Here is a 12,549-nt window from a genome sequence, read left to right on the forward strand (position 1 = left end):
AAGAAGAAATCAGCAGCAGCAGAAATGCGAGTAGTAATACAACAACAGTTCACAACAGCAATGCACCAAAAGATAACCAGCAGTGACTCAGGAAAACACCAGTTAAAATTCCCAGCAATACCAACAGCAACACAAACAACTAGTAACTGACCCCAAACAGCTTGACAACAACCAAATATCAGTCGAAACACAAGCAGAAACACCCCTAGAATTCAGCAACCAAGAAAAACTCGAAAATACAACTCCACAGTTAGAGTTGAAGCTCTTTTCAGTTTCAATGGGGTAGCATTAGTTGAACTAGACTAACTCTTGAAACTCTATTCCAGTTTTTCAGAATCTTCCCTCCCAATTTTCCAGAAATGTTCCTAACTGATTAAAGACTCTCAAAAGTGATCTCTGAAACTTGAAGCAGAGAATTTTCAAACTGCTTATGATTCTCAGGCAGTTGGACTACTGGCTGAGATTTTGACAAGTTAATTAAGGCAATGAAACAGTGAAAGCTCCCTCCACTCTCTTCCTTCCGGTCTGTTAAAAAAGAAGAACCAAGACCCCCATTTATATCCAACACTAACCTTGCCAGCTCTCAAGAGCACTTTAGGCAGAATTTTTAAACTAATTCTGCCCATCATCTCTTTTTCAATTCCACTAGTATATGTTTTGTTCCCCACTACACTTCTTTTTTATTTATTAATCCCACGCGGGTATGGGCAGCCTATTTTTCTATTCAAAATCCCTTAAACCTTGTGAAATGGTGCCCATGATCCTTTACATAGCCTTCAACCCCCTCCCACTACTGTTTTAAATTATTTCATTAGTTTAATGGTACTTTAGTACCCTATTGTCAGAATATTCAACTAAGCCATTTGCTACACTGATTCAATTATCTAAATGAACTGAATTTAAACTATAAACACCTCAGCTATAACTAATCCAGCCTATCAAATTCCAATAGTGATTCAATCAGAATTGAAGCAGCATGAGTCAAATTATTATCAGGTTATTCTAACATTCAAGCATGTAAAACTAATCGACGATACTTATCCAATCGACTACACGAATTACAACACATACAATCAATATCAAATAATCAGAATTGAACAGACACACAGGTGATTCGAGTCGTATTGATAGAAACAGGAATTATAATAAAACTTTAACTAATTGACGAAACTCATTCAAATCGATCATATAGTTTATCATATACTTAACCATGACCAGAAAAAGTTCGATCAAATAAAAGGTACATATTTCATAGATATAAAAATTGAAAAATCAATAACACTACACTAAACAGATAAACAGATATAAACAAACACAAAAATGAAACAAATAGGAAAGAAAAAATACCTCAAGAACTTCGGAGAACTGGACGACCCTGACCTGGACTCTAACTCTGACTTTTTGACGTCGAACGGACCTTAATCGAGTGTTCTAAACTGAAAACACTTTGACTAAGGTCGATTAGACCCCCAAATCATCCTTTAATTTGGACCAACTTCAACCTTTGGTTTCTATGGTTCTTGGGGGTTCGATTTGGGGTTCGAACGGTTCTGGTCTAATTCGAACCAAACCAACGGTAGTTTGGTGACGAGGGAGGTCGGGGAGATGTCTAGTATGAGTTTGGGGCCGGTTGGGGTAGGTTTAGGTTCTGCTCGAATCTTCTATTGAAGATTCGAGAAGCTGGAGGTTGATTCGAGGCAAACGGTTAACGGATCCGTAACGAGGGTGGTTAGGTGCTCTAGGGGTGTTAGTTTCATGGCCAACGACATAGTTAATGCCGGGTTTCAGGTGAAAGTGTGGGGTGGCGGCTCTAGGGTTTCGAGGGGTCGTCTCTGAGAGAGATGACTGAATAGGGGTGAGGGGGGTGGGTTTGGTTTGGGGCGTGGGGTAAGGGATTAGGGTTATATACGGAGGGGGTGGTTTAATCTTGGCCGTTGGATCAAACACGATCAATGGCCTGGATCAATTCACTTAAAGGAAACGGTGACGTTTGGTTTAAGTGGGGGGGTGGTTGACTGGATCCGGGTAACGGGTCGAGTTTGGGAACGGGTAAGGGAGATTGAATCTCAGCCGTTGGATCGATTTAATCCAACGACCTTGATTAAGAGTGACCAAACGACGTCGTTTTAAGACGTCTCTGGCCAGGCCAACTGGACTGGTACATGGGTGATTTGGGCCTGGTTTTTGGTCCAAAAGTAATGGCCCAATCCGATTTTCACTCTTTTCTTCTTTTTCTTTCATTTTCCTTTTAATTCCTAAAAACCAAAATTCCTAAATTAAATTGTAAAACCACGATTATTTTAAAAATATATTAATTAACCCTTAACAATAATTAACACACAAGATCAAATATTGATTAAAATAAAATCACATAATTAAACAATAAAAATGACAAAGCTACCAAAATTCATATTTTTGTGATTTTCATTCTTTAAAATAGGACATGGTTTAATTAATTCAAAAATGCATAATTAAATCCTAAATATGCATGCAACATGTATTTTGGTATTTTTCAATTAATTAAAACAAGGTAAACATTCACAGGAAAAAAAATAATTATCCAAAATGTCATGCAAAATTCTCAAAATAAGCAAAAATCACGTGCTCACAATTACTATAACAAATGTCTGAAATAAATACAATCTCTCTCAAAATCTAATGAAAACAAAGTACATAATAAAGTAGAAGAGAATGCCGGGCCTGCGGACGCTTGCAGGACTACCTCAGGATCTCTGGTTGGACTGAAGGCAGGCTGCCCAAGTTCTACTGTCCAAAAGCTGCTCCGGAATCTGCACATAGTGCAGAGTGTAGCATCAACACAACCGACCCCATGTGTTGGTAAGTGCCTGGCCTAACCCCGACGAGGTAGTGATGAGGCTAGGACCAGACTCCAGATAAACTTGTGCAGTTATATAATATACAACGGAAAATAAAAAGGAATATACAATTAACACAGGAGGGGTACATGCTACGGGGGAAATATCTAATCCATAAGAAACTTAAGAGAAATATGAGAGAACAATTCAAGATTTACAACAAAACCATAATAACACTATTGCGGCGCGCAACCCGATCGCTATCATTTAACACTGTTGCGGCATGCAACCCGATCCATTTATATCACTGTTTCCACATGCAACCCAATCCAATATAACATTGTTGCGGCGTGCAACCCGATCCAACATAACATTATTGCGGCATGCAACCCATTCCATATATAGTATTGTTGCGGCGTGCAACCCGATCCAACATAACATTGTTGCGGCGTGCAACCCGTTCCATATATAGTATTGTTGCGTCGTGCAACCCGATCTAACATAACATTTATATACCTTTAGCAACAACCATACCAAGAGTCCCGAAAAGGGATCAACAATAAGCTACATTATCCTGACAAAGGATTCGACAGTAAAAATAAATACATCCCGACGAGGGAGAAACAACTATAACCAATCTTAACCCAAGTTTTACTCATCTCATCTAACACCAATACTCAATCATAAATAATTTCCACGAAAACAAACTTAATCCTTGCTCAATATCGAGAAGCATCAATTAAATCATCCGTAGTACTATTCAAGAACACAAAATAAATTGCAATTTAAGACTCACGGTCATGCTCGACAGCAACGTATAGATACTCATCATCATGCCTATACGTCGTACTCAACAAGAAGCAAATAGCAAATAGGACACAACTCCTAATCCCTCAAGCTAATGTTAGACCAAATACTTACCTCGATGCCACGAACACAACTCAAGTTTCAATTATTGCTTTACCCCTTGATTCCACCGTCAATTCACTCGTATTTAGTCACAAGTTACTTAATTACATCAATAAATGCTAAATGAATCAATTTGAATGCATGGAAATGAATTTCCCAAAGTTTTGCCCAAAAGTAAAAAATAGCCCCCAGTCCCACATGGTCAAAACCCGAGGTTCGAACCAAAACCCGATTACCCATTCCCCCACGAATCCAAATATATAAATTGTTTTGAAATCGGAACTCAAATCGCAGTCCAAATCCCCAATTTTTGAAAAACCTAGGTTCTACACAAAACACCAAATTTTCCACATGAAAATCATTGATTTTAAGTTGAAATCATGTTAAAAGATGTTAATGATTAAAGAAAACTAGTTAAAAATGACTTACAATTGATTTGGAGAAGAAGAAGCCTTTGAAAAATCGCCCTAGTGTGTTTATATTTTGAGAGGATATGAAAAATGAGTTTAAAATCATCTAAGTATAAAAGTTGCAGGTCTCAGGCATGGGAATTGCGAACAGGGGTTCACAATTGCGAACCCCGACCTCCGCTAAGCTGGGAAATGCGAAACAGAGATCGCATTTACGAACCCTTCAGAATTGCTGGACTTTTGCATTTGCGACACATATGTTGCATTTGCGGCGAAGGCATCACATTTGCGGAAAGGACACTCACATTTGCGAGATAAGGCAGGCCTGGGCTTGTTTCGCATTTGCAATCCACCCTTTGCATTTGCGAGCTCGCATTAAAATCTGCAACTTTCTAAGTTCAAAATGCACCCTGTGGCCTATCCAAAACTCACCCGAGCCCTTGGGGCTCCAAACCAAATGTACACACAACCTCAAAAACATCATACGGACTTATTCGTGTACTCATATCACCAAAATAACATCAGAAACATCGACTTAAACCTCAATATCAATGAAATTTCTCAAAACTTCTTGGAATATCAAATTTTGCATTTAAGGTCCGAATCACGTCAAACGGATTTCGTTTCTCACCAAACTTCACATAATTATCTTAAATCACATATAAGTCTTGTACCGGGCGCCAGAACCAAAATACGAGCCCGATACCAACATGTTCTAATCAAAATTCATTTCCAAATCTTTTAAACAATTTTTGAAAATAATTTTCTTTAAAAATTCATTTCTCGGGCTTGGGACCTCGGAATTTGATTTCGGGCATACGCCCAAGTCCCATATTTTCCTATGGACCCTACGGGACTGTCAAATCACATGTTCGGGATCCGTTTACCCAAGATGTTGACTGAAGTCAAATTAATTCATTTTATAATCAAAATTTATTATTTTTCACAGATTTTCACATATAAGCTTTCCGGCTACACGCCCGGACTGTACACATAAATCGAGATAATTCTAAAAGAAGTTTTTAAAGCCTTAGAACGTAGAATTTTATTTTAAAATAAGTGATGACCTCTTGGGTGATCACACAGTCTTTGTTGCCATTATTGATACATAATATCATTATTGTTTGGGCTGATTGTCATGATACTTGTGAGCCGGAGAGACTGGAGAGATTTATGACTGAGTGAGGTCGAGAGCCTGATTGTGAGGATATACGTGGGATCGGGTTGCACGCCGCAACATGTTTTATTGATTCATGCCATGATTGGCTTATTATAGCGCTTAGGCAGGATCTGCCCTCCGGAGTCTGACTCATGAGCAGTGAGCGCAGGTACCCACTGAGTGTGAGTGCGAGTGTTGAGAGCGGGTGCCGAACGATTGGGAGGATTGACTGACTGTGAGGATTGAAGTGAATGAGAGGACTGGGAGATTTGATTTTCCTGAGAGTATGCATATGACTTCATCACTGCTTTGTGTTATAGTTGGCTTACATAATTGACATGTAAATATCGAGATGTATCAATCCTTATTTCAGTTACACTTAGCATATTTTACTTGTTTGAGCTTTAGCTGTTGAACTTGAAAGCATGTCTACATTTCTGTACTGTATTTCTATAATTGGACTGTACATGTGAAGCTTGTCTCTACTTTCAGCCCAAAGGTTAGACTCGTTAATTATTGAGTTGGTTGTACTTACGCTATACCCTACACTTTGTGTGCAGAGCCAGGTACTTCTGGGTATGGTAGTTGCTGACTTTGGAGCTATTATTCAGTTTGGAGATCCTCGAGGTAGCTGCATTGGTGTCCGTAGTCCTTGACTCTCCTCTTTTATTTTTTAGTTTTTATCTAGACTGTTCTACCTTCCTAGATAGTATTTCATTTGTCAGACCATATTATTGTATAAATGCTCATGTACTCTATGACACCTGGATCTTTTGGGAAATTCTGTATTGAGCTGTGATGTTTTCATCCAGTTTTTATGAGACTTTTACTTATTTAAGCTTATTTTCATATTTTTTGAATTTCAAGATGTTGGCATGTGTGAGTTGTCTGCTTGCCTAGTATTATGATATGTACCATCACGATATTGTGATTTTGGGCCATGACACCTTTTATACAACTCATCTTTTATTTTTCCCAAATTCTCTCTATAGTGAATTGTGTGTTACCAGCTATCCTTTTTCCTGTTCCTAACTTTAATTTTAGATTTTCAGATCTAAGTTCTAGGATAGTTGTGTCAAGTGTATGAACCTGGTTCTTTAACAATGTATTTTCACTTTCAGTTTCACAAGCCCTAAGTTTCAGGTTTTTGCACTTAGCCTTCAAAATGACACATTCTTTTGACAATTATTCCTTTTCATTATTCACATCTTCAAACTCATCATTCAGCTCTAACAGTAATTCAGATAATCTTTCTTTAGACAAAAAATTAATCTTGTCTTTGAGATGAAAGACACTTACCTCAGTTTCTTTATCAGATTCTCCAATATCCATTAGTGCTTGTTCATCATCATCATCATCAGCATCATCAGAGCTTTCATCTGAGTTTTCTCCCCAAGCAGCAACCATAACCTTGGTTGATCCTTTATTGTTGCCTTTATTAGGATGAACCTGTTCCTTCTTCCTATTCATTCATTTATCCTTTTCCTTCTTTCATTCAATCTCCCATAAAGGACAGTTCGTGATCATGTGATCAGTCTTTCCACACTTATAACATCCATCATTAGTCTGCTTCTCCGGAGCTCTTATCTTTCTATAGTTTTCACTTCTTGAGGAACACTTTCCTCTCCATAGATACTTCTTGAAGCCTTTGGTAATAATTGCCATTTCATCATTTTCCAGGTAAGAACCTTCAGTAATTCTGAGTGCCAAACTCTTTTCCTTCTTAGGCACATCCATTTTCATGGTTTGTCTCCTAAGTTCATAAGTAGTGAGGTTTCCAATCAATTCATCCAAAGGAAGTGTAGCAATATTCTTTGATTCTGAAATGACAGTGATCTTGCTTTCCCAAGTATGTGGCAAGACCCTAATAAGTATCTTCTCAATCCTCTCATCTTCAGGTATAATCCTTCCAAGAGATTTTAGTTCAATTGTCAATGTAGTGAACCTTGTGTACGTATCTTCAGTGGTTTCTCTATCGCTCTTGGCAAAGTTTTCATACTGAGAGTACAGTAGAGCTCCTCTTGATCTTTTTACCTGAGTTGTTCCTTCATGGGCCACTTGCAGTGTGTCATAAATTTGCTTGGTAGTGGAACAACCTTGGATTCTACTATACTCATTTTGACCAAGTCTACAAACAAGCCATTTCTTGGCTTTGACATTGTTTTCCTACTTCTTCAAATCCTCAGCATTGCAATCAGCTTTTGTCTTTGACATATCTACTCCTTCAACATTTTTCTTGAAAGCAGACATTGGACCATCAGTGATAATGTCCCATAGCTCATAGTCTTTCAAATGTATGTGATCTCTCATCCTTGACTTCTACCAAGAGTAGTACTGACCATTAAAAAGTGGTGGCCTGCCTAGAAGTGGATTGCCCTTCATAATTTTCAGGTGGTGCACTCATCTTGATCTTCTCCTAAGGTGTTAGCGTCTTCAAGGATAACCCCCTCTGATACCAATTGATGTTTTATACTTCAATGCTACACAAGAGGAGGGCAATTTGTGTGGTGTCCAATATTTTGCATGCACAAATTATAGAAGGACCTGGTTCTTCTACAAGTTCCTTACACTACAGTTGCAGAATAATAAATGTAGAAAATAAAGAACACATGTATTTTTCGTGGAAAAACATCTGACTCAAAAGGTGAAAAAATCAAGTCCTACTTCCCAGTAGATTTTTTTCCAACACTTCACTAAATCACTGAGCCAAACAACAATGTTTACAGAACTCTTGTAAATCTAAGGATTACCTCCAACCCTTGTAGCAACCAACCACAAGCTGTTGCGACACTTGAAAATACAACTCAAAATACCTAGTACAAATGCTTCCAAAGAAAGCTGAAGATACAATTCAAAAGCCCTACTACAATTGGACAAGAATAAGAGACAAACACTTAGAACTGATTTTTCTATCTGGTTCATGTAGCTTTATGTTCGCACACTTGAAACACACAGGAATTACTTGCAAAATATCTTGCTATTCTGCTCTCAATTATTGATTAACTTCAGCGTTTGTGCGTCCCCTGTAAAAGAGAACACGACGGATGTATATAAAGTTAGTAGAAAAAAGATTAACTAGAGTTCTAATGTTATACTCTTCCTTAGTGGAAGAGTTCAAGTTATCTTCAACTTCTAATTCCTCCCTTATCTAGGATAGAGTTCTCTTCAAGTAAGGAGTCCTGCTCCTTATCAATTATGCAATCTTTTTGTTCAGGAGATATCATATATAACCACTTATGCTTATCCCCTTCACGCGCCTTGTGCTTGAATTTGTCTGTGCCCTGTGTATGGACCTAATTCATGCATATATTGCTTTGTCAATCGTCAAACCAAAACTTACTCAAGTCAACAATTGCCCATAGTAAAATATGCTCCAGAAATGCACTGATTTAAAAGAAGAAAACAATCATTTAATTTTAAAATTAATTTTAAATGTTCCACGCTTCTGGCCCGTGAAAAATACATCCCACCAAATTTTGGTCCAGTGTGATTATGAACACATAAAAATCTAGTTGAAGGGACTAGATGGAATTCAACATTATTGAATTGTTCAAGTTCCAAAATAAATCAAGTTTATGGGGGGTTTTATGTATAAGCTATCTTTTATTATATCCTGTTATTTGTTCTGATTCTTGCATAATACAATAAGTATCTATCTAGAATTTGACTATTTTAATTACTTTTCAAGGTAGGTACGACTAGTGCTATGTTTAACCATGAAAATGCAAGAACTGTTTAGCATGGATAATTTAGTTTGACTTGGTAAAATTTGTAGATATTTTAAGGACAAAAAGCCTAGCAAACTTAGGTGAAGTGAAAAGCTCTCTCAGACCAATATAAAACCGTAAGATATTAAAGTATCAAAACTAACAAAAGTAGATCGCATACATTCGAAAAATCTATACAATCTTTTGATAAAATAGAAATATAAGAATAAACTTTGCTAAGCATCTTCGGTAAAATGGCAAAAAAGGTCCCTTATTATTTTGGGCAGGTTTAAATTAGTTTTTTAAATATATTTCCGAGGAGTTTTCGTCCTTTAAGTATTCTAAAAGTAAGAAAATTTTGGTCTCCATCAAATTTTAATAAACTTTAGTTGTTGATAGAAAATTATAATTAAAAAAATTAACCATAAATAAACCAAAAAATAGATTAAAAAAATGCAAAAATTACACCTCCAAATGTGAGTTTTCATTAGACCTTTTTCTTCATAGTACCCATTAACAGCTTGTTTGGATGGTTGTTACTCATTATATCATATTGTATTGTTATCCCAAAACAATGTTTGTTTTGATTGTTTCATTAAAATTGGTTGTATTATATTGTTAAATTCATTATTCCGGAACAATGAAAAGTCCCTTTTTTGAAACAACCGATTTGGTGTGGTGGGATTATTTTCTTTTTTTTTTTTTTCCAATTATACCCTAACTTATTATTCCATAATTCTATTTTACCGTTTACTTTTTTTTTTTAATTTAATTTACACTCCAAATCTCCCATCTATAACCTACTTTATCTTCGTCCCTTCTTTTCCGGAACTTCTGCCGCTTCTAACTCCAACGTAAAATTGCTAATTTTGTTAGGATTTGCGTGAATTTAATTGCTTAATCTATTTATAAGACATATTTGGGATAAATTAGTAGAAAGAGGTTTTCTTAAATTATTTTTATGCGTTAATTCTTGATAAATTTAATATTTAAACAATTGAGGGTATTTTAGTAAGCTTATCAGTTATAGTACAGTATGATATAATCAAACCAAACAGCAAAATGTTATTTAACAACCACAAACAATACAATCTATCCAAACATTGTATTTATAAAATGATACAATACAATACAATACAAATATATTATAAAACGATGGGTAACAGCCATCCAAACAAGCTGTAACGTAACGACCAAAGTTTGTTAAATATTTGATGGAGCCTAAAATTGCTCGCTTTTGGCAAATTTAAAAGACAAAAATTCTCAAGAATATATTTAAGAGACTATTTTAAACTAACTCCAAAACATAAAGGACCATTTCTATCATTTTAGCAAGCATCTTCTTGGTTTAATCTTGGTCAATCAGTCTTGTGAAGACTGAGAGAGGATAGGACAGAAGAAATTCCAGAGCTCACAAATGCAGCTACAAGAAATGCATCTGGGATGTACATCAGTCCCAAGAAGTCATGTATCTTTGAGTTATTATCTGTATAAACAACTTTTTGTAAATCCACGGTTGCACCTAGTGCTGCTCCAGCTGCTGTTGCTAGTATGCCAAATGTAATCTGCATATGTAAAAGTAAAACCATGACATCAATTAATCTCGTTGCGGGAATATTTTTCGAAATATTTTTTACCTTTTATTTTATGTCATTACAAGGTTGTTTTGGTACCTATAAAATTGACCAAAGTTACACCGAAAGTGTCAATATTTTTTACACCATCAGATTTGATATGTTATTGAAGGTTAGTTACTCCTATCATTTTTATAGATTACTAATTAATGTTTATCGTAGCAATTTACTTGTATTAAAAAAAGGGTAGCCGGTGCACGAAACTCCCGTTATATGCTGAGTTCGGAGAAGGGTTGGACCACAAGAGTCTATTGTATGCAGTTTTATCCTGTATTTCTGCAAGAGGCTGTTTCCACGACTCAAATCTGTATGGCAACGTACTTTACCAGTTAGTTAGTTACGTCAAGGCTCCCTTTATAGATTTACTTGTATTATCTTACATAAACTCAAACTCAAAAAAAAAGAAAAGGTTATATAGTTTTCAATAGTCAAAGAAATTTAAAAAGGCAAAATCTTTGTTAACCTTATCACCATAAAATTCAAACTGGCGAAAGCTGTGATGCCCTATGAGACGTTTCTTTGATATGAGGTAATAGGCTGCGAAGGGAATATGCAATGTGTTGTAGATAATTCCTGCTACCATTACACCAAGCATGTACCTATACAAGAAGAAAACCACGAATAAGATTCTTCTTATTATTGTTATTGTTCACATCATCAGCACTACTTACATTTTTTTCCCATTCAAATGCTTATAAAAATGTTTGTGCTTTATTTTTAAGAACATACTCCCTCCGTTCACTTTTACTTGGCATGTATAATAAAAATAGATTTCATTTTTACTTGTCACTTTACGCATATCAAGAGAAGACAATTTTTTTTCCTGTTATACCCACAGTATTTATTACTCATTTCAATTCATTTTCTCAAATCCAATAAAATATGCATCAATTAATATGAGTATCATGGTAAATTATGCACTTCATTTATTGTTTCTTAAGGGACATGAAAAATCAAAACGTGCCAAGTAAAAGTGAACGGATGGAGTAATAATTACCTGTATGAGCGGAAATAATCGTACTCAAGTTTGGCTCCTTTATCTAAAGTAGCTTTATTGCTCTTCAACACAACAACTGAGACCACAGCACAAGCTATAGTTATGATCCTTGCTGCCAGTGTAACCAATGGCAACTTTGGTGAAGAACGTGGCTTTTCATTAAAGTCATACTGAGGTAACTCAAACTCCATTTTCTCACCTTCAATTAAAGCCTCTCATCCACCATAGCCCATCGTTAAATTCAATGCTCTCTTATACACTCTTATCAGAAGCTTCCATTACTAATATATAATCCTGTGATTATTATTTTATTTAAAAGAACTACGATGATCAACTTGTAACTTGGATTGCATTGGAAGTTTCTTTCATTTCTTTTATTTTTGAATAAGTCCTTCTTGTTTGGATTGCACCGGAAGTTTCTTTCTCCTCTTTTATTTTGAATAGTCCTTATATTGTTGAATTGTTGCATGTAAAGTAAAGGTATATATCTATCATTTTTTATAGTATCTGGTATTGGGACTTACTGACCCAACTAATTCAAATTCGCATCATGTATGATTTTAAGCAAAGGTGTTTAACGGGCTAACCGGGCCGGTCCGGGCCTCCATTTTTTGGACCCGTATGGGTTACGGTCCGAGCCGGTTCCGGGTTGGTCCTTAACGGGTTTAACGGATTCGGGTTCATCTGGGTAAAAACTGAACCGTACGGGTTACGGGGGCCGGGCCGGGTTTAGTGTAATTTTAATTTTTTTTTTTGGAATTTTGTATAAATATTGTAAGTTATATTAATACAAAGTACTAACATAAAGAATACAAGGAAGATGGGAAAAAATTGCACTTATTGCAAGTGCTAATTTTATTTCTTAATTCAAAGTTTCAAACTTACAAATTGAAAGGTTTACATTTTTTTCAACAAGT

General features: G+C 36.0%; 2 protein-coding genes across 2 annotated transcripts; both read right to left on the bottom strand.

Moving 5' to 3' along the window:
• Positions 1-6,785: 6,785 nt before the first annotated feature.
• LOC142172576 (uncharacterized) lies at positions 6,786-7,604 on the bottom strand. Its single transcript, XM_075236227.1, has 2 exons — positions 7,465-7,604; positions 6,786-7,422 (listed from the first exon to the last, which is right to left on the bottom strand). Exons 1-2 carry the CDS (start codon positions 7,602-7,604, stop codon positions 6,786-6,788), a joined length of 777 nt encoding a protein of 258 aa, XP_075092328.1.
• A 2,508-nt stretch (positions 7,605-10,112) lies between these two features.
• On the bottom strand, positions 10,113-11,890 carry LOC107798240 (CASP-like protein PIMP1). The gene is made up of 3 exons (XM_016621210.2): positions 11,633-11,890; positions 11,099-11,234; positions 10,113-10,566 (listed from the first exon to the last, which is right to left on the bottom strand). Exons 1-3 carry the CDS (start codon positions 11,821-11,823, stop codon positions 10,360-10,362), a joined length of 534 nt encoding a protein of 177 aa, XP_016476696.1. The 5' UTR covers positions 11,824-11,890; the 3' UTR covers positions 10,113-10,359.
• Positions 11,891-12,549: the final 659 nt, after the last annotated feature.

The sequence above is a fragment of the Nicotiana tabacum genome, chromosome 18 (assembly GCF_000715075.1).
Source record: "Nicotiana tabacum cultivar K326 chromosome 18, ASM71507v2, whole genome shotgun sequence".
Taxonomy (NCBI): Eukaryota; Viridiplantae; Streptophyta; class Magnoliopsida; order Solanales; family Solanaceae; genus Nicotiana; species Nicotiana tabacum.

Bases quoted from the DNA above. Each gene is read 5' to 3' on its own strand.
- LOC107798240 (XM_016621210.2), bottom strand. From the start codon at position 11,823: ATGGAGTTTGAGTTACCTCAGTATGACTTTAATGAAAAGCCACGTTCT. The intron at 11,235-11,632 runs GTAATTATTACT...CTTCTTGTATAG, and splicing joins GATTATTTCCGCTCATACAG to GTACATGCTTGGTGTAATGG. The intron at 10,567-11,098 runs GTTAACAAAGAT...TTACATATGCAG, and splicing joins TTGAATTTTATGGTGATAAG to ATTACATTTGGCATACTAGC.
- LOC142172576 (XM_075236227.1), bottom strand. From the start codon at position 7,604: ATGAGAGATCACATACATTTGAAAGACTATGAGCTATGGGACATTATC. The intron at 7,423-7,464 runs GTAGGAAAACAA...GCTTGTTTGTAG, and splicing joins AATGCTGAGGATTTGAAGAA to ACTTGGTCAAAATGAGTATA.